Source organism: Leuciscus leuciscus (genome assembly GCF_965113295.1).
Source record: "Leuciscus leuciscus genome assembly, chromosome: 5".
Lineage (NCBI taxonomy): Eukaryota > Metazoa > Chordata > Actinopteri > Cypriniformes > Leuciscidae > Leuciscus > Leuciscus leuciscus.
This window is the reverse complement of record NC_138729.1, coordinates 20735906-20763606: the sequence shown is the minus strand read 5'-3', so window position 1 is coordinate 20763606 and position 27701 is coordinate 20735906. Positions and strand designations below refer to the sequence as shown.

General features: G+C 37.5%; 1 protein-coding gene and 1 long non-coding RNA gene across 2 annotated transcripts in view; both read right to left on the bottom strand.

The window, feature by feature from the left end:
- The window catches only part of arb2a (ARB2 cotranscriptional regulator A), a 181395-nt gene that overhangs the window by 88585 nt on the left and 65109 nt on the right, over positions 1-27701 (bottom strand). The window contains exon 7 of the mRNA XM_082170038.1: positions 11144-11359. Within this exon, the coding sequence (XP_082026164.1) occupies positions 11144-11359 (216 nt within the window). The remainder of the gene's footprint in view (positions 1-11143; positions 11360-27701) is intronic.
- Positions 19710-20135, bottom strand: LOC309499057. The gene is made up of 2 exons (XR_014206130.1): positions 19892-20135; positions 19710-19850 (listed from the first exon to the last, which is right to left on the bottom strand). It is a non-coding gene; the product is annotated as an uncharacterized lncRNA (long non-coding RNA).

Sequence of the window (27701 nt, the reverse complement as noted above, 5' to 3'; positions counted from 1 at the left end):
GACAGGTTCACCCTCTCTCTCTCTTTCTCTCTCGCTGTCAGCCTTCATCTCGTCCATGCATGTGCAAGACCTAGAAGACTCCCAGAGTGAGCAGACCAGTTGCTCATGTCTCAGTGTTATTGTGTATGCATGGACATTAACTTTTCTTTATTAAAAATAAGTGTGTACTTTCTGCATTGCTAACTTCAACAAATGTTATTCATATGCTATTTTAAGGGCGCATGCTTGGCCATAATCAATGTAGCGTGTGCACAACGCGCATACACTTTGATTCTCTCATCTACACAGAAGCAGCAGTTTTCATTTTTGCAAATCATACATTATTACGATAGATAGATAGATAGATAGATAGATAGATAGATAGACAATTTATTATAAAAGCATATATCTAGCTTACACATTTACTCAAATTATCATACGCCTGTTAATTTGGTGGGTTTCTCCATTTCAATGTAACTTCTCTCTTTTACGGCCGTGACGAGAGCGTTGCTCTCCTTGGCTGTGAACCGCTCCTGGCGTGCGCCTGGCAAATCCACCGTTACAATAGCAATCCGCTATGGAAAAAGCGCGTCTGCTCTTAAAGGGAATGTGAGATGACGCTCTGATTGGTTTATTTCACGTTACACCCAAACCACACCTATGAATAACGAAGCTACTTCAGACCAACCCATTTTAGATTTGCGCCGGGCGCAAGAGTCATTTATCCCGCCGGGAAAATAGCAACAGCGCCCAAGACCCGCCCACAAAGTTACTTGCGCTTTGCACTTGACACTTGCGTTTCAGATCGTTAAAATAGGGCCCTAAAGCTTTACAGTGTATATAGGAAATAATTGTTTTATTAATTTATTGATTAATTGATCGTAATGTAATTGGTTACCCCTGCATTCTCATTTCTCTAATTAATCTATTTAGCTTTTTCAATCAACTTAAAGGGACCACCCCAAAATTTAAATTGTGTCATTAATTAGGACTAAACCTCTCAATTCATATGGATTAGTTTTACAATCTCTGAACTTTTTGAAGCGTCAAAGTGATAATTGTGTAGCTGTATATGGAGGGACAGAAAGGTCTAAGATTTCATCCAAAAGATCTTCATTTGTTTTCCTAAGAAGAATGGAAGTCTTACAGGTTTGGAACGACATGAGGGTAATTATTGACCTAATTTTCATTTTTGGGTGAACTAACCCTTTCAATTATGCAGCCCTATTGTATGACAAATGAATAAAAACAAATTAAGAAAAAATGTCAAGTAGTATCTCAATTAGTATAATAAATACTTCATGCAACAAAAAAAACAAAAAAACAAGTCACACTATAGGACACTGTTAAACTGCACGACTTTTTAAGCTGTTAAACTATTTTAACACATTGTTTCCAACAGTCGCCTTCGTGTTAGTTTCAAGACAAATACATAAACCGTTTTATGCCTATTTAAAGCAGAAAATCTCTCTTTCTATTATGCAGAGGCATCACAGTTCAAGACTGAGAAAATTAACATGGAAGTAGATCCACATAAACATTCAGTGTTTTCACTGGCTGTTTGGAACAGCATAATACAATGCTACTGTGCTTTTATTAAATAGTACGTATACTGTGCATTGTATGCAATTTTCCATATGCAAACAATATCCAGAAGACTTACTACAGTGCCAACACGTATTTGCTTCCACAATGCATTGAGCTCATTTGGAGCTCCTACTTCCATTGTGACGAATTAACAAGGTAATTATAATTAATAATAACCATTTATATTACTATTTCATCATTTGATGAATTTGATTGCAACATCATTAAATATTTGTGTGTGCTGTAAAGTGGTTAGAAAAAATGTAATCGGAACCGGCTAAAATCGGTATAGGCAGGTCAAACTTAATGAAAAATCGGAATCGGCCCAGAAAATTGTAATCGGTGCATCTCTACTTTCAAGTATTTCCAAACTAAGCAAACACAGCTTGTTCAGATTCGGTCTTAGACCATGTTTTCATTGGACTCAGACTCAACCCTCTTCTGGTCTTGGTCTTGACTCAAATTGGCTGGTCTCAACTACACCACTGCTAGCTACAAATTGCAACTAATTCATATTTAGCTGCCTTTTTGCAGGTCCACAGATTACCTTTAAAAAGCCCATCCAAACAGTCAGAATTAACCGTGCTAAATGTTTCTAGAAACACTGGGCAAACACAGTCCTCTCAGTTCACTTCATTGACCAGCAGTACCTCTTCAGAAGGGCATGGGATTATTTTAATTTAGTTAAACGATTAAGCGTTAAACAATCCAAGGAGGTAATTGCGTGTTTTGTATTATTACTGGAGCCATTAGAATGTGGACCTACTTTCCAGGTGTTTGCAGAGATTCACATTAAGTGCCTCAAACGTCCGTTAGCCTGTCGCTAGCTCCACATGGCTTGCGTTTACAGAGACCGCGGACTGATAGTAAGAAATAGGAGTCTGGGAAAGCCGATAATGCTGAGGGATTTGAAAGTTGGCAGTGTGAGTGCTGGGTTTGTATACTCGGATAAGGCTGAGACTGGGTTTCATGGCGGCGCGTGGACTTCCTGATAGCACCGCTAGCGTGCATGGAACACTAGACGTCTTGGGCTGGCAAAACGAGTACTGGCACTCACTTCCTGCAGATTTTCCGTCCACACCTGGCCAGTTCCAGACAAGGTGCTCCTTCAGAAAAGAGTGTGACCGTGGCGAGAGCCCTCATATCTAGTGGAGGGGAAAGGGGGGAGAGAACATGAACCAAGGAGATGACTTGAAAATCACAAGTAATTAACGACTAGCAAGCCCGCCGAAAGCCAGTAAGATGACAAACGAGGCCAACGGGGAAGATGTGGACAGAATATCAACATGCTTAGGGAAAACAGGAAATTAAAAAGGCATTGGGGGGGGGGGGGGGGGGTTACAGACCCCCTAAGAGGGCTCTTAAATAAAGGAGGTGGAGGTATGGTGCTGATAAACAGGAGAATGTACTGTCACGGCGCAATGACCTTGTTAGCATGGAGCTAATCTCGACAAAATTTGCTAGTGCATTGTTTCAAATCAATATCTCATTAACAAACTACAAAGGCCTAGGCAAAAGACAGCTCTTGGCTGCATGTGGGCAGAAAGGTCATCTCTGTGACATTTCAACCTGTCTCACTCAAAGCCTGTGATTGTCAGATTAAATTACTGCCTTGCTTTAATTGATGTTAGGGGGAAGAAGGCACAGACAGTGGTTTGTGTGTCGTTTGGTGGTGAAGGCCTGCTGTGAAGGCCCTTGGTTTGGCTTCTGACAGCAGATTGGATGTGTTTCTTGGTTGACCTAACGGGAAGATTGGGAGCAGACATCTGAGCGGAGCTACAGCGGGATTCGCCCTGAGAGCGGTTCGAATGCACAGCTTCAGAGAGAGGAGATCTCAGACAGTGGCAAGGGTTGACAAGCAGTTCATATGCAAAAATTACAAGAGGACAACACACACATACAGGCACACAGAGAGAGCTGCCTCATATACACAATTCACATTCTCTCTCTCTCTCTCGCTCGCTCTCTCTCTATATATATATATATATATATATATATATATATATATATATATATATATATATATATATGTATATGTATGTGTATGTGTAAATACATATATAGAGAGAGAGAAACGATATATACACACATACATATATACAATCTTTTTTTCTAGTTTTCATAATATGCAAAATTATTCTGGAATTTTAAAAGATAAACAGACGTCTATATGAATCATGTTACCAGGTTCCAAAACTAACTCCCTGCAAGTGCCAAATGTGAGTAAGAATTGGCTTTGCTGAGTAAATAAAACATAGTTACTTCAAGTACTGTATGAGCATATTATGGTTTAAAACAAATTGCATGATTTCAGTTATTAAAAAAGCGAGCAAAATCAAATACATAAAAAACAACTGTCACAACTTGGGCATCTTCTTACAACCTTACTGAAACATTTACCATCCAAAGTATATGCTTAAGTTTACTAGGATGCTTTATCTATGTATGTACTTATACTCCATATATGATGACAACGCTTTGGATTAAGCAACCAAAACAAATACATTAGGAATATATATATATATACACACGCACACTCTTGTGCTAACAGATGCCCCAGCTCATAAATCAGTGGAGCTCAAAATAAATAAATACACTCACGCATACAGCAGACGAACCTCGTAAAGAACCTCGTAACCTGTGATTCTGACCTCTGCTACGCTCATATCACCAGTTCAGAAGTTTAATTAAGGCACGTCCGGTCACCACGCTTGTCTTGGCAATGTGGGTTATGTGGAAGGTCTTCAAGGCCAAAGTTCACATACACACAGAGGACCTCCAGAAGTGTCCCTGAACTACGGGAACACTGACTGAGGCTGATACAACCCGAGCCAGAATACAAGTCTCTTGACATCTCCGAATCGGCGGGGCCATATCTAATAGACATGTAGGTTAGGGATGTACGAGCCAGGCATTGGGAAACAGTACATCTCCAAAACACGGATTCCTCTCGTCCCCGAGGGAACAGGAGAGAGAAGACGAGGGATAAATAATGGATGTCGTTTCTGTGGAGACGAAGGACGCAGTAGAGGTACACAAAGTAGGAACACCAGCAGTAACCCCTTGAACCGATGCTTATGTCCCATCAATGCCCCATCGGTGACACTTTTATATGATTTTGGAGCACCTTTTAGGCACAACACAATATGCTCTCATTCATAATCATATGCAAGATGTTGGTGAAGCATTACAACATATAGTTTTTTCAAAATATTTACTGTGGAAAGTTGAGAGGTATTTATTTTGCATACTACTAAAAGTTGTAGTAAAAAAAAAAAAAAACATTTGTTCAAATCACTGTGTGAATTTGTGAATCACACCCTCACTAACTATGCGTGTACATATTTGTGCACAAAACCTGTGTACAAACACAATGTTAAATACCGCCTATTTTCTTTTTTAAACAAAACTCCTGGTGGTCTTTAAAACATGAATGTATTAATCTAAAATTATATATACACTACTGTTCAGAAGTTTGGGGTCAGTGAGACTTTTACTTTTATTCAGCAAGGATGCATTAAATTACATTTCAAATAAATATTTTTTCATCATAGAACCCTGTTTCCACAAAAATATTAAGCAGCACAACTGTTTTAAACACTGATAATAATAATAATAAATAAATAAAATTCTTGAGCAGCAAATCATTATATTAGAATGATTTCTGAAGAATCATGTGACACCTAAAACTGAAGTAATGATGCTGAAAATTCAGCCATCACAGGAATAAATTACAACTGACAAATAACTCTACAATAAGTCTCACGTGTTTATTATTTATTATTATACTTAAGGTGTCTGAAAAGCCCATATGTGGAAATATTTTGGCAGTATAGTATGCTAATTAGTAACTTCAGGCATGTGCTTTTGCTGATGAGAATTCATCAAAAGAGAAAAAAAGAAAACAAGTAAAAAGAAAATTCGTACACTATAATTCATGGAGATCCTTATTCATGAAACACGAGCAGAACAAATTTCTGTGTAAACTGCATGTAAAACTGTTGCATGTATGGAAGTGTGAATGATTTACAGTTATGATCGCGTTTCATGAACAAGGTCCAATGTGTTGCGCTGGATTACGTCAACCCAGAACATTTCAATCATAACTATAAAGGCCATCCTTTTATTTTCCAGCATTATTTTCCAGCTAACAGATCTAACACTTAAATGTTACTGCCTTGGAAATCATTTCACGGTAAATGCGACAAGAGGCAGAACTTGAGTGTTGCAAAACAATGTAAAGCAGAGGCCTGGTGTCAATGGATGTTTTATTTTTCTCGTGTTAGGTCATAGCGTACATGGTGTATGAAAGCGATGGCGTTCTCGAGCGTTCAATAAACTCATGCCATTTCCACAAGGATTTGACACTTAAAGTTCTGCAGGCACTTAAGTAAAGAATAAACGGAGAGATGGAAAGAGCAAGAAATGAAAAGAAAAACACCTCCCACAAGCTGCTGCGTCTGAATGTTTGACGAAGTGCTCTCCCTTTCTCTCGAGCCTAGAACGTTTTACAAAAAAAAAAGCAACAATAAGAAATGTGAGAAAAAAAAAAAAGTGTTAGGAGAAGGATTCTAGTCATTTACAAAAATAAGTGGTGCTTTAGAGAAAGGCTGAGCGCACTGGGCTTTTTGTCCACTTGCTCTTTTCCCCTTGGGGCTGGGGCCCTAAGCCGGGACCGCTCAGGCCTGAATGAAATCTTTGGAAGCTTCTTAAGCTCTGAATGTGGGTTTTGTTCTTGCTATTCCTCCGCTTGGCTGACAGAAAATAGGTAACTGGATTAGGCCTCAAATTCAGAGTAAAGTGAACTCCCAAAAAAACTTTGTATGCCACCCCCACTATTTCGGCCCCCCCTGGTTCTCATGTCCACCCCTCTTCTTCGGCGTCAGCAGACGTGGGCCGCTGAGGCTGTGATCTGTAAGATTGCGGGGAGATTAGGCAGGGCTGGGGGCTCGCAACCCGAGGGGTGCTAAAAAAGTAAGAGTGCTAAAGGCAGTTAAGGGCTCCTTAATGGGGGTAAGGAAGTGTATTAATCAACTCAGCGCTACCAAAGCCTGGAGCTGCAGGGCCCGGCCAGAGCGACGTGCAGGTGGTCTAGTGCTCTACGGGGAGTCAAGGAGGGGAGGAGAGGAGGTTCAGTCGCGTACAATGCCACTATAAAAGATTAAAAACTTTAGGAGAATGGGACTCGCTGTGACCCGCCTCCTACTCTAGGGCCTGAGAGGATGGGTGGAGAGGAGGAGAAAACACACACAAATACAGACACGCACACATCAGCGCAGTTACAGATTCATCAAAAAACTGATCCGGGGAGACTCGCATACAGCGATCTATAGCACTGTAATCTGATTGGACCCAATGACATAATGTACTACCAAATAATCTGTGTACTAATACTGTATGTACTCTAATGCTTCAGTGCTCGTTATCAAATATGTAAATGTAGGTGTTTGACGCTTACGTCAGTTTCGTCAGAAAACGGTATCTTACTGAAAGAAATCCAAAAAAAAAAAAAAAGAACAGTAAGGAGGTACTTAAGCAAACATTAAGGCTTATATTTAAAATAATTTTAATAATCTAGTTATTTTTTGTAATTAGAGGAGATAAGGTATAAAAAAATAGGGTAACACTTTGCAATAAGGTTCCAATTGGAAACATTAGTAAACTATGTCAGTTAACATGAATTAACAATGAGAAATTATTCTAAAGCATTTATTAATCTTAGTAAATGTTCATTTCAACATTTACTTACACGTTGTTATTATTAAGTGGTTAATCTGTTAATATTACCTAATGGACCTGAGTTAACATGACAATGAACAGTTTTATTTATTAAAATTAGAAACATTTTATTAATGAATGGATGGGTGGATGGATTGCTGATTGTTAGTTAATACATTAAAGTGATATTTCACCGCTGGAAAGATTTAAATTGATGTGTATTTAAAGATGTGTATTTAAATTGGGTCATTTATGTAGTAGAAATGTGAAATTATTTTAGAAGTTGGTGCCTTCTAGACTGAGAAAAGTCAGAAAATTAATTTTTGGCTCACGTGGATGAAAGACAACAACTCTTATAATGCACTTGTTTCGCTGCCCTACGAGGCCTAACCAAGCCACGCCTACCGGTTACTGAGGGCAGTATCAGAAGGCTACTAGACAACAAGGCTACTAGTTGACTCGAAACTGAAAAGACGGCGTTTTATCGTGAGATCCCACCCCCTATGGGCGGGTTGAAAACATGCGGAACGAGCTCCTACTACTGGCTGTGGTCTCTAGCTTCTGGCCAAAAGAGCCTCCGATGACGCAAAATTACGATTTTTGCGTCATCGGATGTTTTTTTCCAGACACACAATACAGAAATCTTTCGTCTCAGGGGGACATGAGGGAGGGAAGCACGGTCATTCGAAAATACTACCGGGTTTCTACTGATACAAAGCTTAATGCTAATCGGTGAAGTATCCCTTTAAATAATGTTAACTAATGGGAGTTTATTTTAAAATTTGTTTACATAAAAAAAAAAAATAATAATAATAATAATAACAACATAATATATATATATATATATATATATATATATATATATATATATATAATAAAAGTCTGTAATGTCGGTTTGTGTTGCTGTACATACGATATTGTTTCAAGTCACTAAGAAACAACAAGTATTTTGGAACACAACTATCATTATAAACTATCATTACATTTCTAGATAAGTTAATTTACATTAACAAATAATATGTTAAGCATAATTATATTATGCTATGTTATGTTATATTCATTATATTTTATATATTTTCTGAAGAATTGCTATGTGGTTGCTGATGTATTCTGAGTGTCTTGGCTTGTTTTGTTACTAGCCCATGTGAAAATATCCCACCACTGAGCTTTTAAATCATATTATTGTGCCTAGAAAGGTCTTGGGTCTACCTATGTTTAATACTTAGGGCAAGGGGATTTGAAAAACATTCAAACAATACAGATTATTAGCAACAGTAATAGCAATACTTGCCTTAACAAGCAACTCTAATAATGTTTTTAAATGTTATGAAAGTATTTCCAATGTAATGGAAGTCTTTCCAAAGAATCAATGTTTTTATGCAACTATAATCACTAAGTACTACACACATAAACCCTTAACAAATATACAGGATCTCAAAGTATACAAAGAAAATTAAATCAAAGCGCTGAATCATTACATTTCAGCCACTGACAATGTGCTGCAGGATATTAGTTATATAAAAACTAAACAAGCCAACAACACACACAAACGAAAGCCTGAAATCATCTCAACAGAGCCCTTTTAATATTTTCCTGCAGTGGTTCAAAACAAAACGGCTTTTTCAACTTGCGTGCATTTCCACTTGGCAACCGTACTTCGATGTTCCCAACAGGAATTCACAAGCACAAATATAAGTCAGAGACACACAGTCATCAGCACATGTCCTTGTGCTGGAGCAGCTCGCTCTGGTTTGGAACTGCATAATGTGGCCGAGTGGAAAGCAGGCAGACGTCAGAGTTCAGAACACTGCAAGGCCATCTAGCTAGCAGACCTGGACTTTATCTCATACTGCAAGACTAGACTTCAGGAGGAGAGAGAGAGAGAGAGAGAGATGCTAAGTCTTCTCATCATATGAATCCCAAACTATCCAAGCTGAAATATTTATTAAGACATTGCTATGGGTTCTTCCCTTTCTCCTCTTCAGGGTAATGTACCTCCTCTTGGAGACGTACACACACTTTTTCTCTATCATTTACTCATAAACACACATTGCTGCATGTGCGCATGAAGATGTCAGCTCTCATAGATATTGACAGTGAGTTTTTCCATTATACACAGCAGTCAGGAGAACAACTTCCTCTATTCACCACACCAACACTGATGAAACGCCTCAGAAATGGACGAGGTGTTGAAATCTCAGATTCACACTCACTGATGGCTATTTCATAGATTTTTTTTATCTTACTGACTGTGAATGTGTGTTAAAAAACAACTTCATCTGGGCAACACCACAGAATTCTGTCCTCAGTTTGAATTTATTAAGGAATGATAGTTGTCAGAGTTAGTTTATGGCAATAAAAAGAGTAATTAAGATAATTTGTTTACAAAGAGAGGGAAAGTGAGAGGTACGACAGTTTTAAAGCTGACTTCATGCTAATAGTGCAGATAATTATACCTCAAACTGAATCTGAACTGGTGTGTGTGTGTGTGTGTGTGTGTGTGTGTGTGTGTGTGTGTGTGTGAAGGTAGCCTCAGAAGTGTGTTGACAGCTCACACACCGCTACTGAGTCAACGACAGTAAATGACAGCACAAGGAGTGTGACGATATGTGACGTGGCCGTCAAATGGTGATAAAACAAAGCGCTAACTTTCGGGAGACAATTTTTCCAATTGATGCTTCCTTCTTTCATCTGGTTGCCTCATGGTTTTGCATTAGAAATGATTTATTTTTTTGATTTGATTTGTGGTGTGCATGTATACTCTAAAATGAGTGTGTTTGAGAGGTTGTGTATATATCTTCTCTGCATGCTAACAATTTGACCCAAGATGCCATGGAATTAAACTTGGATATTTGTGGATATTTTCATGTCTGTTAGCTTGTATGCTAGAGTACCCAAAGTTGGCATGAAATGAATATTTTCTAAATGCATGTTATTGATCTCATTGTGAACGATTCATAAAACATGCATTTTTTTTATTTTGACCTTGCAATTATTAAACTAAAATATTATAACACAATGTTCCTTTAAAAGCAACAGACTTGATTCTGTTGACCTATGGCAGTCTTTTCCAATCATTTAGTTCTCTTAAACCCATCTCCTTTTTTTTTTTTTTAAGGGAAACGGCCACATCTCACAATCCAATAAACTATCCTACAATTTTTGTCTTAATCTGTTACACTCGGATGTGCGTCACAGTTTGGAAGAAAATATCTATCATTGCTCAGTTTCATTTGTGACTTTAAACTTGGACAAAATTCAGTTCTAGCAGATATTCAAAAAAAAAAAAAAAAAAAAAAAAATCTTCTGAGGAAATTGAGCAAATATATTGATGAAGGTAGCTGATTGTAGCTACCCGTATGAGTTAGTCTTGAACGATGTGTGTTGATGTTTTCTCGTGGTTATTATCTTTTGTAATTTTCACGCTTTTTATTTTTAATTTCATTGTACAGCACTGTGGTCTTTTTATTATGTGCTTTATAAATGAAGCTGGATTGGATTGATTGATGACTCATCCTGCACTACACTGATTTTAGTCCAATCAGATGCTGTCTAGAATGAGAATGCCCTCCCCCTAGTGGTTCATGACTGTGATGTAACTAAATAAATAAAAAAGGACAAGCACATTGTTAGGAATTACATCAAGGGATAAACCGGTGCTCATCAAGCGATTTCGCTGGGCTTTTAAAAACAGAGAAAGCGAGATGAAAAATCTGGATGGTTTCCAAATCCTCCACAGCCTACTGACCGCACATGTGTGGCCCACTCACTCAGCTGCCTAAAGCCCCCTCTCACCCTCTATTTCACCCCATCTTCCTTTCCCTCTCTCTATACCCATCATCCTCCCTCGGCCACTCACTCGTATCGGGATGTGCTCCGTCTCTCTTTCCTTCTGTGGGTTGCGATACTTCTCATAAAAGTCCTTCTTTTTCTTGCTCTCTCGCTCTTCCTTCCTCTCTCTCTTTTCAGCAGGCTCATCGGAGGCATCCGGGGACGGTTTCTTGGCTGGATCCGGAACCTTCTCCACCTCCAGAGAGTTCTCGTTGGGGTTCAGCACAATCACCCCGTAGCCCTCCTGAGAGACAAAACACATACAAATGAATAAACAAATAAACAGGCTCCAGTGCTCTTTCTGATTGTACTCGAGTTGCCAAAACAAACCGGCCCTTCACAATAAAGCAAGGTGTCCGGGGAGAGGCATGTATGCCAGCGCTGTGAGTCACGGCATTGTGTGGCATGCAGTAGAGGAGTGAACTATTGGGAGAGGGATTAGAGCGGCTCTCAATGCGAACGGAGGTCAGTGTCACTTTCATGTGAGCTCAAATTCAGCTTCAGCTTCAGTTAGTGTGCTGACATTCAGCATAAAAAAGGAATACTGCTACTGAGTTGCATTTAGAAAAATAAATCCAGCTTTCCTAATTGATTGTGGAATATACAGACTAAAATGATGAGTTATGTTATATTTTAACTGCACATCTTATAACAAGTTAAAATCATAATCTTTTAGATGCATGTATAATTTAAATCCATTAAAAATGAAACATTGTAAAATCGACATTAAAAACTACAGTGAAATTACTTTTTTTAATACTTCACATAAACCAAAAACACAACAAGCATAAACAAAATACATAAAAGTAACAAATAAACACATTTAAAGACTTTAATACTCAATGGTATCAGTGTCTCAGTGGCAGGCAGATATGCAATAGTCTGTCGCTTGTTCTACTGCATCGCTCTAAATAAATGCACAATACACAGCCAAACTCCCGCAGAAGAGAAATCACCAAATCAAAGTTTCTCCCGGACGGCTCAAAGGGAATTCTGATCCCCTGCATACGCTGAAAAAATAGGAACAGTGCTTACGAATACAACTTCTTTGACAATAAGAGAAATAAATGTTTCAACAACTCAAAGAATTACAAATAATTCAATAAATAAATAAAAATAGTAACAATAATAATAAAATAAGTAAATAAATAATGTTCACAAAATATTATTTATTCTATATTAAGTATAATTATCTTATCTAAAAACTAAACTTGTGCTTAAATGTAAATAATTTTTGCTTTACACATTACTCCATTTAATCATAAAACAATCATATTAAAAGGCACCTAATCAACACAATTTTATGTGAAAAGAAAAAAGAAATCTTCATAATATGACAAGCTAATTTTTTCCCCACCGACATAAGCTTCAAACTATTTGCATCAACCAAGAAACAAAGGTGTGATTTTCCAAACAGTTAATTAAAAATTAAGCTTCTGTCAATAGCAAACAATTATAATTATTTCACATGATGGACTGCAAAGCAAGCATTTTCACATCTAATCAATACAAACGAGCTCACGCCAGCATTTTACTAACACAACTAATAACTGAACTAAAAACACTAATATAAGATTATTATGTGCTCATTTACACTTTTAAACACATTTTAAAAACATCATTTAATTTACAGTTCTGAATTAAAATGCATGCATATTAAACGTTCGACACGAAATCCATGAGATCATTAAATTATAACACTACAGCCAACGTAATTCATTTCTGCTGAACTCTGATTCAGTTTCTCATTTAATAAATGTCTTTTTTGTACAAATCCAGTCCGACAGCCTGTGGTGTGTAAGAGTAGAGGTGGCGTTTATCAGAGTTAGTCTGAACTGACCAGACGTGGGGTTAAAATTTGTAGTTATTTGTTTCTGTCTGGCAGGCTGGTGTCATCTAAGTGACGTCTGGCTCTTAGTGTGGTGTTGTGGTGAGGGAGGCTGAGTGGAGCTCGGTGCCACTGCCCACTGGTGGCAGGTTAGATAAATGACCGAGAAAGAGACAAGAGCGCCTTGATAAGACAAACAAACTCCCTGTTGTCCATTCTTATCTTTTGTTTTGAAATAATAATGTCCTTAAAGCAAATGTTGTATAATAGTTTGCATAACTAGACTGAGTTTAGCTTTGAACTTAGGTTGATTTCAGCATTCTTCACCCTTATTATGGAATATAGTGTTCATTTACACCAACATTGTCTAGAATTAACACAGGAGAATTATATAAAAAAAATTTTTTTAAAGCAACAACAACAAAAAAAGAAAAAAAAGAAGAAAGATCCAACAACAACAGTAATAAAAGTTATGGTAACACTTTACAATAAGGTTCATGAGTTAACATGAACTAAGAATGAACAATACTTATTCAGCATTTATTAATCTTAGTTAATATTAATTTAAACATTTAATACGTTATTAAAATCAAAGGTTGTATTTGTTAACATTAGTTAATGCACTGTGAACTAACATGAACAAACAATGGACAGCTGGATTTGTATTAACTAACGTTAACAAAGATTAATAAATACTGTGACAAATGTATTGCTCGTTGTTAGTTCATGTTAGTTAATACATTAACTATGTTAACAATTGAACCTTATTGTAGAAGTGTTACCAAAGTTATTTGGTAGTGCTTTAAAAAGATTAAATTATCTTTTTTTTTAAAAAAGTTTAAATGGAGTCTGAACGCAGTTCTAGCTAAATCCATTATAAAGGAAAGTGAAGAGAAAACTTCTACAAATAATAATAATATAAACAAGTGGAATATATAATCATTCAACATTTAACAATATAGAAATAAATGATATAAAATAATCAACAGCAATAATCATAATTACATACTAACATTAGTACAACTCGATGATAAATTATAGTCTTATGGCTCTAATAGATGCTTTTCTTTTGTGTTTAGTATTCAAACTTCGTAATATCGCGCGTTCTGTTATATCTGAAAGACTCTAGAGCCTCTCTTTCTCTGTTATGACGCATTTGCCGTATCCCGGACTCTTCCCATGCCCTCCTGCCCTGGCAAGCACCTCCTCGAGGGGCGAGTGGCGACAGGGTCTGGCCCCTGGGCCAGCGGTCAGCGCAGGTCACCACAGCCCCTCACTGGGGCTCAGACCCTCATAACCCGCCGCTGGACTGCCTCTTTAGTGCTCTTTTGTCCGGCTGTCTCAGACCAGCCGACTTCTTGCACATAACACAACAATGACTTGATCTCTCCGAGCTGTGACTGACACCGCTGTGACATTCTGGAAAATTCGCCAGTTTTTTTTGTGTGTCAGTGTTGTTTTAATTATACGACAGAACAAGCTCACCTTTTAAGAAGCCGATTTAAGATGGGGTGAGGGAATGCATAGAGCTCGAGATTAAAGAACTGAGAGCGTTTCCACGCTGCCAAACAAACGGTACAAAGGATCCATCACCATGAAAACATTCATGCCACAGCGTATTTGCACATTTACTGATACAAACACAAATCGGACTGTTCGGTTTGATCCGGTTAGGAGTGTAATTGATAAGTACAGCAATAATGCTGCGTCCCCCGAATCACCCCATCTCAAATAAACTCTATTTCCAGTCCGAATGGCTGAAATGAGATGTCGCTAATAATCCTACACCTCTGACGGACAGCCCGGTGTTTTATCTATTTGTGGCCCTTTGTTTGTCTTTGAAGTGAGAGTGTCTCTCTTTTTTTTTTTTTTCTCTTTTCGGTCTCTGATGAACTAAAGCGTGTATTGCTTTGGGCTCGGCGGTGAGAACAACACTTGACGGATACAAAGCACGCTTGATAGCAACGTGTTTGTGTGTGTGTGTGAGATAAAAACGGCATGTGAAGGAGTTATGCACTATATGCATCCATTTGCACAAGAGTCGACGAATGCTTGGCAGAACAACATGTATTTACAGTACATTCTACAACGAGAGCATGTTAACGTGGTAAAAATGTGTGCGATAAAAGCGGGAGGAGGTGAGCTCTCGGTGTTAAAACCGACGGACAGACTCTCCATTACAGCGCGGCCTTGGCCTGGCCCCCTGTGTCTGCGCGTCCTGTCCTCTGATTGGTTGCCATCTATGGAAATGCCCACGGCTGAGGAGTACAGCCAATCGGAGAGGAAGAGGGATCAAGGACGCCGCATGACGATTGGTGGAGGGAACAGATGATCTGAGGAGGGCTGGCACATATTTACAAACACACAAAAAAACTCAAACGGAGATGGGAATTGAAAAAAACAGAAAAAAGATTTGATTATAAAAACTAAAAAATTACACCCTTAAGCATATCGAGCAAATGTAATAACAATAATAACATTTGCATAACCCTTACGAATACAGAAACGCACCAACATGCAAGACAAACCGACTGACCCGGCAACAGCGTGCCGCTTTCTCTCCCTCCCACATGCTGTGAGAGAATCGGTGAGCGGCACTAGAGCGGGTCCGTATTACAGTCTTTCATTACAGGTCGGTTATGGTGTGCCCCCTCTAGGTGAATGTAAATCTAGGATACAGTATTATAAACCTGAGCCCTGCGAGGCTGAGATTGAGGCCTGCCTTTCAAGGCCACCTCTACTCCCCGCCCCACAGTTCTGGGTGACCTTGTCTGTCAGTGGCGCTACATGGGCTTCTTTTCTACCGTGCAAGAGGCCATTATCCTTTTCTCCAAGATACCACACACAAACCTCCTCTCTCTTTTTTTCTCTCTGTGAGATTAAGACTACTTTCTCCCCCCATAGTTCCTTCTGCTCCTCTATACAAATATACCCAGCCCTGATTGGACGAGACGACACACACACACAGCACTAGGGCTAGGCAGTAAGATGGTATATATTGTATGCTGTCAGCGGGAAGAGTTTTTGCTATACTGTTTATATAGCGGTATATATTTGCACAGCACAGACATGCTTAACATTATTTGAATACAAAATGGGACGCACCCCAAACAGGTTAGGATGAGGAAGAACTTGTTATTATGAGGTATAGCGAAAGAGTTAAGTATCTGATTCTGAAATATATCATTTATAATTGAGGATGTATTTTTTGTCAAAATAAATGATCAGTTAAAAGTAAAATCAACCGTGCATTTAGGTATCACTCCATTGCAATGTACATTGCATGACAAATGGATATTCATGTATAGTATTTAGGCATATTCAGTATAGGCCTATGTATGTATATATATATATATATATATTATGTTGTTATTATTATTATTTTTATTTATTTATTTTTAAATGTAAACAAATTTTAAAATAAACTCCCATTAGTTAACATTATTTAAAGGGATACTTCACCGATTAGCATTAAGCTTTGTATCAGTAGAAACCCGGTAGTATTTTCGAATGACCGTGCTTCCCTCCCTCATGTCCCCCTGAGACGAAAGATTTCTGTATTGTGTGTCTGGAAAAAAACCTCCGATGACGCAAAAATCGTAATGGGATGTCATTAAAACCGATACTTCCGGTATCAACATTTTCAAATCCTGACAGTAGGCTTCTTGTTTTTCTACAGTAGTACCGTAAGTACTGATGGTACCAAACATTTATGCACTAGGGGAACGCAGGGCACAACCTAACGCGGGGTTAAATGTAACACGGACTTTTTACATAGTTAGTCAGGGGGTCAAGCAGGTTTTGTTTTCTCTCGCTGCCAGAAGTCCGTTGATTTGTGGAACGTTTTGATAAGATTTTGTGAAGATACTGGACAGTGTTTTGACACTATGCAAGTAATTTTTTTCATGACTAAAACGAGACGATGGCAAGACTGCACCACTGTCCAAAAACGCTGACTAAGACTAAATTAACATGCATTATTGTTGACGAAAAAAGACGAGACGAAAATGTTTTGCATAAAATAAAAACTAAGATCAAATCTCTCTTAATTTTCATCTACAATCGTCTCTGCTTTTTCATCAGCTGTTACACCTTTAAAATATTCTGAACGAGTTCGGATCCCGCTTATTACATTGCTACCTACCAAATAAATCAATAATTTGACACAGTTTATTGATTTAAAAATGATTGTATTGCTTCCGCTAAAGAAAATAGTGCGCTCCGTCTCTACCATAGACAGTATAAGAAATGTACCGAGTCATCTCATTGGAACTCAATTGAGGCAAGTGAAGCCCATTTTCAGCGATTTTTTAGGACTTCCGTTCCTGACGCGCAGACTCAAACTGAGCTTGACGACGTAGATGTGACGTGAGCAACCCGTCTGTCTTCTAGTGGCTGTGGCATGAGAAATCTGAATCATTCCCTTCCGAATCTTGCAGAGACGGAGAGAGTGAGTAGGAGCTGTCCACGAGCTAGGAGCGGGAGAAACTTTTGCTAAGTATTCTGATGAATTATTTTGTCATTTTGCCTCCACGTCCCCTCGATTGCCCGCGAGCTTCTCATCCCGTCAATACGGTAATCTCTCTACTGTGCGACAGAGAGTCGCGTGGTTATGACGCAATCGTTAGCCTACTTTTACAAAAACTGTTTTTACGGGGCCATAACGTAAGATACAAGGTAATGGAGCATTTTATACATTGTCGTGTTTCTTTAGAAATAAATAATGGACAAATGGAGTCTTCAAACGCCTCAGATGTAAAGTTATTCGCTGTCAAAGTGACGCCAAAATGAATGGGAGTCAATGGGATGCTAACAGCAGGTGAAGTTCTGCTACAAGATGGTGGCACGCGGCCGGCTTCAACTTCCGGTTGACTTCCTTCCCGCTTGGTCTCAACAGAATCCTGTGTGTTCATGGCAACGCTCTGTTTTTCATGGCAACGGTGTGTTATAGTTATAGTCTGTTATCAAGAAATAAAATAGTGTGTGCGTAGAAAGAATTCGTCCGCACACGCCGCTCAAAAAAATTAAAAAATCCTGAGCGCAAGTCCACCGTCTAGGCAGGCTTTTTGTGTTAAATCATATTTCCTGTCGCTGCGCAGGCTCTTTTATTGTACATGACAGCTTATGTCCCGATGACCGGTCCGTTGCATTACGATTAAAAGCAGTATCAATAAAGTAAAACATGTGATGTGCAGTCAAGATCGAGTCCTAAATCAGAAATTGTAAACCAGACACGTTTAACATTTGCATTCAACAAAAATCATTCAACAAGTGTATTTTGTGAGGTAATTATGACATTTAACCAATGTTTGAGATATGTGAAACACTTTTTTTTACTGAAATGTTTATCAGTAATAATCTCAGTAATAATGTGTTATTTTAAAAAAAAAGACAAATTATTTTTTACTAAACCTAGACTAAAATATATTGAGTTATTTTTTGACTAAAACTAGACTAAAATTAAAAGACTTTTAGTCGACTAAAACTTGACTAAGATACCTTGAGTTTTCTTTTGACTAAAACTAGACTAAAATGACGAGACTTTTAGTCGACTAAAACATTTGGCACAAGACTAAGACTAAATTAAAAATAGGTGACGAAATTAACACTAATAAATTTTTTTCGGTTTCTGAGTTGGGTGTGTGTACGTCACCAAATCTAACCTTATATTACCTTAATCACTGTCTTGTTGGCTAAAACATAGCACCGTTTTGAAACATCAGCAACTCCTAGCAACTGTTAGCAAGTAGGGCTGGGCGGTATATCGAGTTGTACGATATATCTTTTTTTTTTTTTAAACGATATGGAATGAGGCAATACCGTTTTTATCGATACAGTAACGTTAGTTTGATACGAGCACATCTGAAAAATAGCCGAGGACGCAGTGTGAGCTGCTGCAGTGAAAGTACATAGTACAATTTGTCCTATACCACATGGCACAAGCTTATATTAAGGGCTTCAAAAATAACTGGTAAGATAGTTAACAAGTTTAAAGCAGCTTTCCTAGTCAGATGCTCTGACAGAAAGGCTAGGCTACTGTTGCTGACCATAGACATCATATAGACATCATTTTTTAGTTTAGCCTTTAGTCAATTTAAAAAAAAAAAGCATTATTTTTGTTTTTGGATTGTAATGTTACAATGTGAGAATGTAATGTGATTTTAACCACCTTTTTGCACATAATATATTGCATAGCCTACATTACATTCATTATTTGTTTCCATATCCTTCAATATCAACATTGTTTGTAGGATATCATTAGGCAGGATGTGAAATATTATTTTTTAAATAAATACAGATTTTCTTTATCCAAATAGAAAAACGTAGAAAGTACCAAGATATATATCGTATATCGCCATTTAACCAAAAAATACAGAGATATGATTTTCTCATTTTTTACACAGTGGGGTTAGTTGTAGCACAGTGTTACAACTAAGCCACCAAGTGTACAATGATAATGCAATGAAAACAGAACCACACAACTTTTCAGGTTTGAGTATTTATTTATATATTTATTTTGCCACATTTAACTTTGTTGGACTTTCACAAACAATGTTGGAATTTAAATGTCAAAGTATGATTTTTTTTTTTTCACATGTGTTAACTATACATTGATTGATCACTTGTTTATTTATGCAATAAACCCTTTAAAATGTTATTTTGAGCTCGTTTTTATTATTATTACTGTTATTATTAATAATAATAATTTTGCATGCAGCTGCCACACAAATATAATTCAAAAGCAATTACAATATTTGATGATGCAGCAAAACTATGCAGCCCTTTCATATCTCTATCCATGATATTGATCCATAATAGAAGGATGATTGGATGAGGGATGGATGTATGGATATCTATCTATACAGATGTACAAACAATATCAAACTATACAGATAAAATAGTAGGCCTACTGAATTATGTGTGTTACACACAAGTGTTACAACTAACCCTTCTGTCTGTTACAATTAACCCTGCATATGGGGTAAGTTGTAACATTTGCACTTCTGTCACTTTCAGTGCAACTGTACGAAAATGGTCCAAAAAAAAAAAAAAAAAGCTTTAAGTGTTCATTTGTAGCAGAGATGTGTATGTTGCTTGTGTTAAAAAAAAACCAAAAAAAAAAACCTTGCTTTATCACGTCTTCTCACATAGTCGCCTCTCGTGAGTGTCACATTTCCGCGGCTTATTACACATAAACGTTCAAATGTGACCCTGGATCACAAAACCAGTCTTATGTTGCACAGGTATATTTGTGGCAATAGCCAACAAAACATTGTATGGGTCAGAATTATAGATTTTTCTTTTATGGCAAAAATCATTAGGATTTTAAGTAAAGATCATGTTCCATGAAGATATTTTGTAAATTTCCCACCTTAAATATATAAAACATTTATGTTTGTGAGTGAATGCAGCACTATCGCCAATAGAAATGGACGACTTTAAAGGCGATTTTCTCAATATTTCGATTTTTCTGTACCCTCAGATTCCAGATTTTTAAATAGTTGTATCTCGGTCAAATATTGTCCTATCCTAACAAACCATACATCAATGGAAAGATTATGTATTCAGCTTTCAGATGATGTATAAATCTCAATTAAAAAAAAATTACCCATAAGACTGGTTTTGTGGTCCAGGGTCACAAATACACAAACAGTTGAGTCAAAATGCCCGTCTTTATTTGAATGTGAACAGAATGTGTAACAGCATACTGTCTCCATCGATTTGGTCTTAGTGACAGCAGCCTTTAAAACCTACTGTCTACTATTGGTGTCTGTATTATTAAAGTCCCTGTAAAGGCAATCAAAAAACAAAAGAAAAGCTTTAATAAGGATTCATCTATATTTAACTTGAACAGTTATGACTATGCAGAGTTATTTTATATTTGATTATTCAATTTATGTGGTATTTTTACTTGAATACTATAGACGTACCTGAAAAAATATAAAGTACTTTATTCTATTGTATTTATGTATGCTACTGCTTCTAGTGTGTTTATTCATTCTTGTTTTATTACTGACTAATGCAACAAATTACCTCATAAAAACACAAATACATGAGTGCGCAAACATTTTGGTGATAATCGTAATTTCTTTAAAAAAAAAAAGTATAAAAATGCCCTCCCCCTTCAATTATTAATTAATTAATTTATGTGGTATAGAGTTTTGGTATAGAGTATTGTGTACTTCTGGTGGTATCAGTACTGACTACTAGATTTTTGGTATCGTGACATCGCTTATATACTCATACCCCCCTCCCATACACAACAGGAAATATATGGAAAGACTTGCATCTACATGTGTTACATTCTTTGGATGGACTTTCAGGGCCTCATAAATGTCCATTAAATGACGGTGAAGCATAAGATCTTTGGAGATTTTAAAATCCATACAGTAAATTACTGCGTGTGGAAGTGGGGAAGAGGAAAGACATAAGCCAGGCTTTGAGCGGCACAGCTGACTGAGACGCATGGCTGTGATTAAGCTGTCCCGCTGTTTACAACACTGTAGTTACAGCTCGGGGCTTTGGCTTTATCAAAGAGATGTTGGGAAACCTCGCTCATGATCGAAGACACACGCACACACCCGCACACACATATATAAACACACACATCTGCTTCCAGTGAGCTGTGCAACCCCTTGAGGGCAAGAGAGACAGGGAAAGAAAGAGGGGAAGAGAGAGAGACTAAACGAAACTGTGAGAGAGAGAGAGAGAGAGAGAGAGAGAGAGAGAGAGAGAGAGAGAGAGAGAGAGAGAGAGAGAGAGAGAGAGAGAGAGAGAGATGGCAAGCAGGGGTGGTGCAGCATTAATCATGGTGCAGGTGGAATTTGTCAGAGCTATCGATTGTGTAAGTAAATGTTACAGAAATCATTTGTCAACTTTTTACAGGAGGGCAACGTGTCAATCGCTCAGAAGGAAGTGACTGTGGCAGAAGGGAAACACCGTTTACTTCTTACAGAAACAATGCTGACCTACAAACTAAATATACCAACAATATTGAGATACAACTACACAACCTTTGACTGTATTGATCTGCTAAAGAATTAAGGGATGAACCATACAAACAGGGTATAGTTATGTTTAGTAAATACACAATTCATGTTTACTTTAATATGTGCACAGTCACTTACCATAGAACAATTCCAAGTCGGAATGAAATCACAATAGATCCCATTTTTTTGGGATTCTTGGTCTTGTGAATGATTCATTGATTATTTAAAATATACATTTAGCATATATTAAATAAAGATAGATAGATAGATAGATAGATAGATAGATAGATAGATAGATAGATAGATAGATAGATAGATAGATAGATAGATAGATATAGAGATACTGTAGATATACAGTAGATAGATAGATATAGATATAGATGGGCAACGATTAATCGCATCCAAAACAGAAACAGAAACAACTTTTGCTCTCTTCATGACATATGTCTCGGCGGAGGGTGATATTAACTGGCATTCAGATCAGTTTCATGCCAACTTTAAATAAATTCTATACTTTGACTTGTACATTATGCAACATTATGAAAGTAAAATGGTCATATGTCATATTTACTATGAAAAAATATTGTTAACATGTATTTATGAAATTATAAAATAATTGCCAATAAATAAAAGTCAATTGAAACAAATAATAATCCATCATCTCCCGTTCCAGATGTACAGCAGGTATTGATAGCCGGAGTTGCAATACTGAGGTCCTGAGGTGTGCTCAAGATGTGGGGGCGGAGGAATGAATAATTTAGCGATACAGTGGGCATGCCTTTAGGTTCATGATTTATATTTCTATATTGTTTCCTCCCTGCATGCACGTACATTTTTAAAGAGGAAGATGGGTGGTATAGATCACTGAATGATAGCTGCCCCATGATATCTCTAACTGTTCCATATATAAATTACCATATGTTGAAAATGAAGGGAAGTCCATACAAATGTGTAGCAGTGACTCTTCCGTAGGGGGTGAGAAGGAAAGGGCGATTGCTTTGACAGGTTAACGGTACTGTATGTGATTAGTGGTTTATTACAAGGCTGCAACCTTACGCACAGATGTGCGAGCGCTATTAAACATGTATATATATTAAAGGTCACACAGCATAAAAGCTATGATGGCTATTGTCTTGTATGAAGACACTTGTTCAGGCTAAGTTCAGCCTTTTTAACAAAAATACAGAAATAAAAAATAATAATCAAAGCAAAATTAAATTATAAAATAAAATTGAAAAAAAACGGAGCATGATGTGTGTTCAAATAAGAGTTCTGTGGGTGCATTATCAAGATCTTTGGAGACACTGGCCTGTTAACATTCAGAATACACATGCTCATAATCAAACTCCACTGGACCAAACTAACTTAACTTAAGTCTATGCTGATTTAAACAATGTCTAACACTGCAGGCCACATCAAGGCCATAAAAAGAGCATTAGCGCTAAGCCAGACATTTAGCAACTGACCAGAGGCTAAAGGCCTCTTGAGCGGAGCAGCGTTCTCAAACTTCATATTCCTGTGTAATCTATCTCTGGCTGAGTATGAATAATGAGTGTCCTACAGGATATTAATCTTACTGACCACCACTGACTGTGGCCACCCCCTAGGGTCAAGGGTTAAAGTGGAATCCCTTGACCTTTACTTTGTTATTGTGGCCCTGGAGAAGGAGAGCTAAAAAGACGTACTGGTGGTCTCCAAGGTGACACTGATCATTGGATTAAATGAGAATATATTACAGTGAAATATTGCTTCCCATGTTGAACGATTTCACCTACAAACGAGGAGGATTACCATATCTATGTATTATCATTGAAAGGAAACATATCTGCTCTGTTCCAAAAGCTAGTGAGCCGCCTACAGAGGCTGCATTTTAAAGCAACAGAGATGCTCCTGCACAAAAGCTGTACCAAAAGGTAGCAGAAATTATGCTACATCAACTACATCCTAAATTCTAAGTCAAATTTGTAGGCGGTATCCTTATCCTTCGCAATAAAGGACATCTCCGAATGTTTTGCATTAAAAAAAAGAGACTATATATATACTCCCAAGACAGTGGATGAAGAGAAAGTACTTACACTTCAAAGTGGAAAATAGCAATACAAATATTGACGTATTGTTATTGAAGTATTAAAACTTTTATTATTTTACCCAACATGTACAAACGTTTTGGGTCTGTAAGATTTTTAATGTTTGTAAAAGAAGCTTCCTATTTTTCACCAAGGCAGCATTTATTTGATTTAAAAATAAAATAAATAAATACAAAAAGAGTAAATTCACTGTAATATTGTGAATTATTATTGTTGTTGTTGTTATTATTATTGAACTTTTTTCTATTTTAATTTATTATAAAAAGTAATTTATTCCTGTGATGGGAAAGCATCCTTACTTCCAGTCTTCAGTGCATGATCCTTAACAGAAATCTTTCTAATATGCTGATTTGATGCTCAAGAAACATTTTCTTATTATATTTATCATTTTCTTATTATATTATATTATAGTTTTGTGGAAACCATGACACAATTTTTATTCAAGATTCTATGAAAAAGCCAAAACAGCATTTACTCGGAATTAAAAACTTTTGACCAATGTAATGCATCCTTGATGAAAAAAAAAAAAAAAGTATAATTTTTGGGGGATTTTTTTTTTTTTTTTTTGAACGGTAGAAAATGTGTTCTATGTATTTTTATGTCTACTAGAAAACTGCCTATGAAAGCTGCCCATAAAATTGTACAATTTTAATTTAAGACTCCCATGTGTTAGGCATTGTTGCCTAAAAAGTGCATTCCAATCTAGTCACTTATTAGGTTTCATAACAGTTAGGACGCTACCTTAGAAAAAACACAGCTCAATGGGTTTTGGAACAGAGCGTCTGAAACAAACTTTGTATAATAAAGATACATATACACTTCACAACTGTCTGCATAACTATGCAGAAAGGGCACAAAGGCACAAAAAAAATTATATTAAAACCCCTAAAGAAACTCTTTGAACTTCACCTGTTGTTTTAAAAAAAAAAAAATTATTTTTTTACATATTGCTTACACATAAATCATAACACTAGGTAATTAATCAAGCTGTCAAAAGAAGACGAAGGACAACATGTGGAGGTCGAAGGTCATCGCCAGACCAATGGAGGTCAGGGTCACACCACATTCCTCATTATCAAGTTGGGATGAGAGAAGGCTGGAGCAAACAAAAGCTAAGCAGATGGAGAAGGACGAAGGGTGAGAAAAGAAGTGAAAAAAGAGGGAGAAGAAAGGGGAAAATGACAAAGAAAAGTGAAAGAAGCTGTCAGCTGCCTGCAAATGAAGATGGGGAACTGATTCTGAAAGAGAAGGCTGCGGGGAGAGAGAGAGAGAGAGAGAGAGAGAGAGAGAGAGAGAGAGAGAGAGAGAGAGAGAGAGAGAGAGAGAGAGAGAGAGAGAGAGAGAGAGAGAGAGAGAGAGAGAGAGAAAAAAAGAAACGACTGAGCAAAAAAAAAATTTGAGAAAGAAAAAAGAAAACTACAAGATGTTTCTGCCATATAGACACAAAATAGGGTGGAGAGTGGAGGATTGCCAGCGGTCTCAGAAGTCCCCCATCTCACACACACACACACACACACACACACACACACACACACACGGCTGACAGAGACGTGAGGAATCAGTAGTGGCAGATATGATTGTTATCTGCTTGTCTCTGGTCTTCTGAGAGAAAGGATAAAGTGAAGCGATACCTTTCTCTCCAGACAGCAGATCAAGCCTCTAAAGACAGTTAGCAGGTTCAAAAACACAGAGGTCAGTCTTGTTCAATATACAAACCCTACTGCCGCAGATAAGATGAGTGCTCATGATAGCACCAACAAAGAGGGGGGAAAGATGTAAGAGAACATAAAGATGACATTTTGTGGTGATGACTGTGTAGATTTCAGAATGAAAATGTGTATTATATGAATAAAAGCACAGGGTCTTTAATAAAAGTAACATAAAAAGGTACATCAGGCCTAAATCAGACCCTCATCAAAGTGTCTTGTGTGCAGCTAAATATGTAATTACCAAAACATCTCCATTTCCTCATTGCTAAGCTTTACTGGGAACCAAAGTAGTACTTAATAGCATATTTTACGGAGGGAAAAAAGACATTTAAGCTCAAAGTATACTTAGGTTTTTTACACATACACGAGGGATTGCGTACTAATTTGCGTGGCGCAAATTCCGACACCAGAATAGTATACGCATACTGTACGCGCGCCACCTGATTCTTGTTATCGTACTTACACGCAGGTAGCATTTGCACATTGAATTTGTTTTGCACTAATCAGTTGTTGGCCCGGGCCCATTGTTTCACTTTATAAGATGAAACTAAAGAGAAGGAAAAACAACAAAATATCAGAGACAACAGACGCATGCACTGACAAGCTCTTGCTTGGGTTTTTTATTACACGATAGCTGGAATTATAAGATCGGTCATAACTTCTGGAGAAAAATAGCGCAGACACTGGACAAAGATTAAACTTTCTAGAGCGAATTGAGTATACTTTGAAAGGCTACACGTTCGACTGTACGCATATGCTAGCATACGCGTCAATAACCGTTTACTTACCATTATGTACTGTACTTATGACTTCATTTCACCTGTTGAACACAGGTAGAAATTTTTTATATAGTGCTGGTATTGTGCTGAAATGGTGACTAAGCTTTGAAGCTTCAAATAATGACAAAAAAGCACCATAAAAGTATCATAAAAGTGGTCCAAAAGTCAAATGACACTTGGAAAAGTGGCCAGGATATTCATCAAAAATGAATGTTTTGTGCTCCACAGAATAAAACAAGTCACAGAGGGACACTGAGGTTATTTTTGCAGCACACTGTGCACTGTATTTATCAGAAAATATGGATGAAATGCTTAAACCTTTTTATGAAAACACAGATGTTATAGGAGCTTCTACCAAAATACTCAGTAAACAATAACATTGTAGTAGTACGCAGTCAGTCATGATAAATTTATTCCACAAGTGAAAGTGTCCTATAACACTAAGATAAAGATAAAGAGTAGCACTCTACTGATCATGTGATCAACAACATGGCCGCCCTCATGCGGCAACCTGCTCCAGCTTTTATTAGGCTACTGGTATGACTGGACAATGGAGGTTTGTTTTTGGCCTCTCTGCAGACGTTCACATACAGTTTGCTACTTATATTAGCCTAGTCACAATTAAGTGTCCTAGGTTTGACATTTTACCCCATTTGTCCATTTGTCTACCAAACTAGCAGCAGATCACCATTCTGCAAGGAAACCATCACATATCTTTAAACCAGCTACCTTAACACAGACCCTCTTCACTTACACACACATTCATTACTCCATCAGTACAAACACACAGAAGGACAAGAACGGCTACCTGGCAAAATGATGCATGGAACGTGAGCTAGCGGGGGGAAAATATCAGCAAAACAATTTAAAAAGTGCATATGCTACGCAACTCCTGATATTACCATCTAATCCCACTCCACCACACGAAAGCTGAATTCTCAGCCGGTTCTCTATCAAAACATCACTCCTGAATGAGACATGGACCACTGCGCAAAATTAGCTGTCACCCTTTCCTCAAAATCTTTGTTAATCTCGTTTCCAGTGTTTGTGGATTTATCAGCACATGCATCAATGTCAGCTCCTTGGTTACTGAGGCGCACTACACGGGAGAAGATATAATTAAAACTGTTTGGGTGCCGAGCGAGGGGAGGGGTGAGGGTGGGCGGGCGGGCAATGCAACATTGACGTCTTGT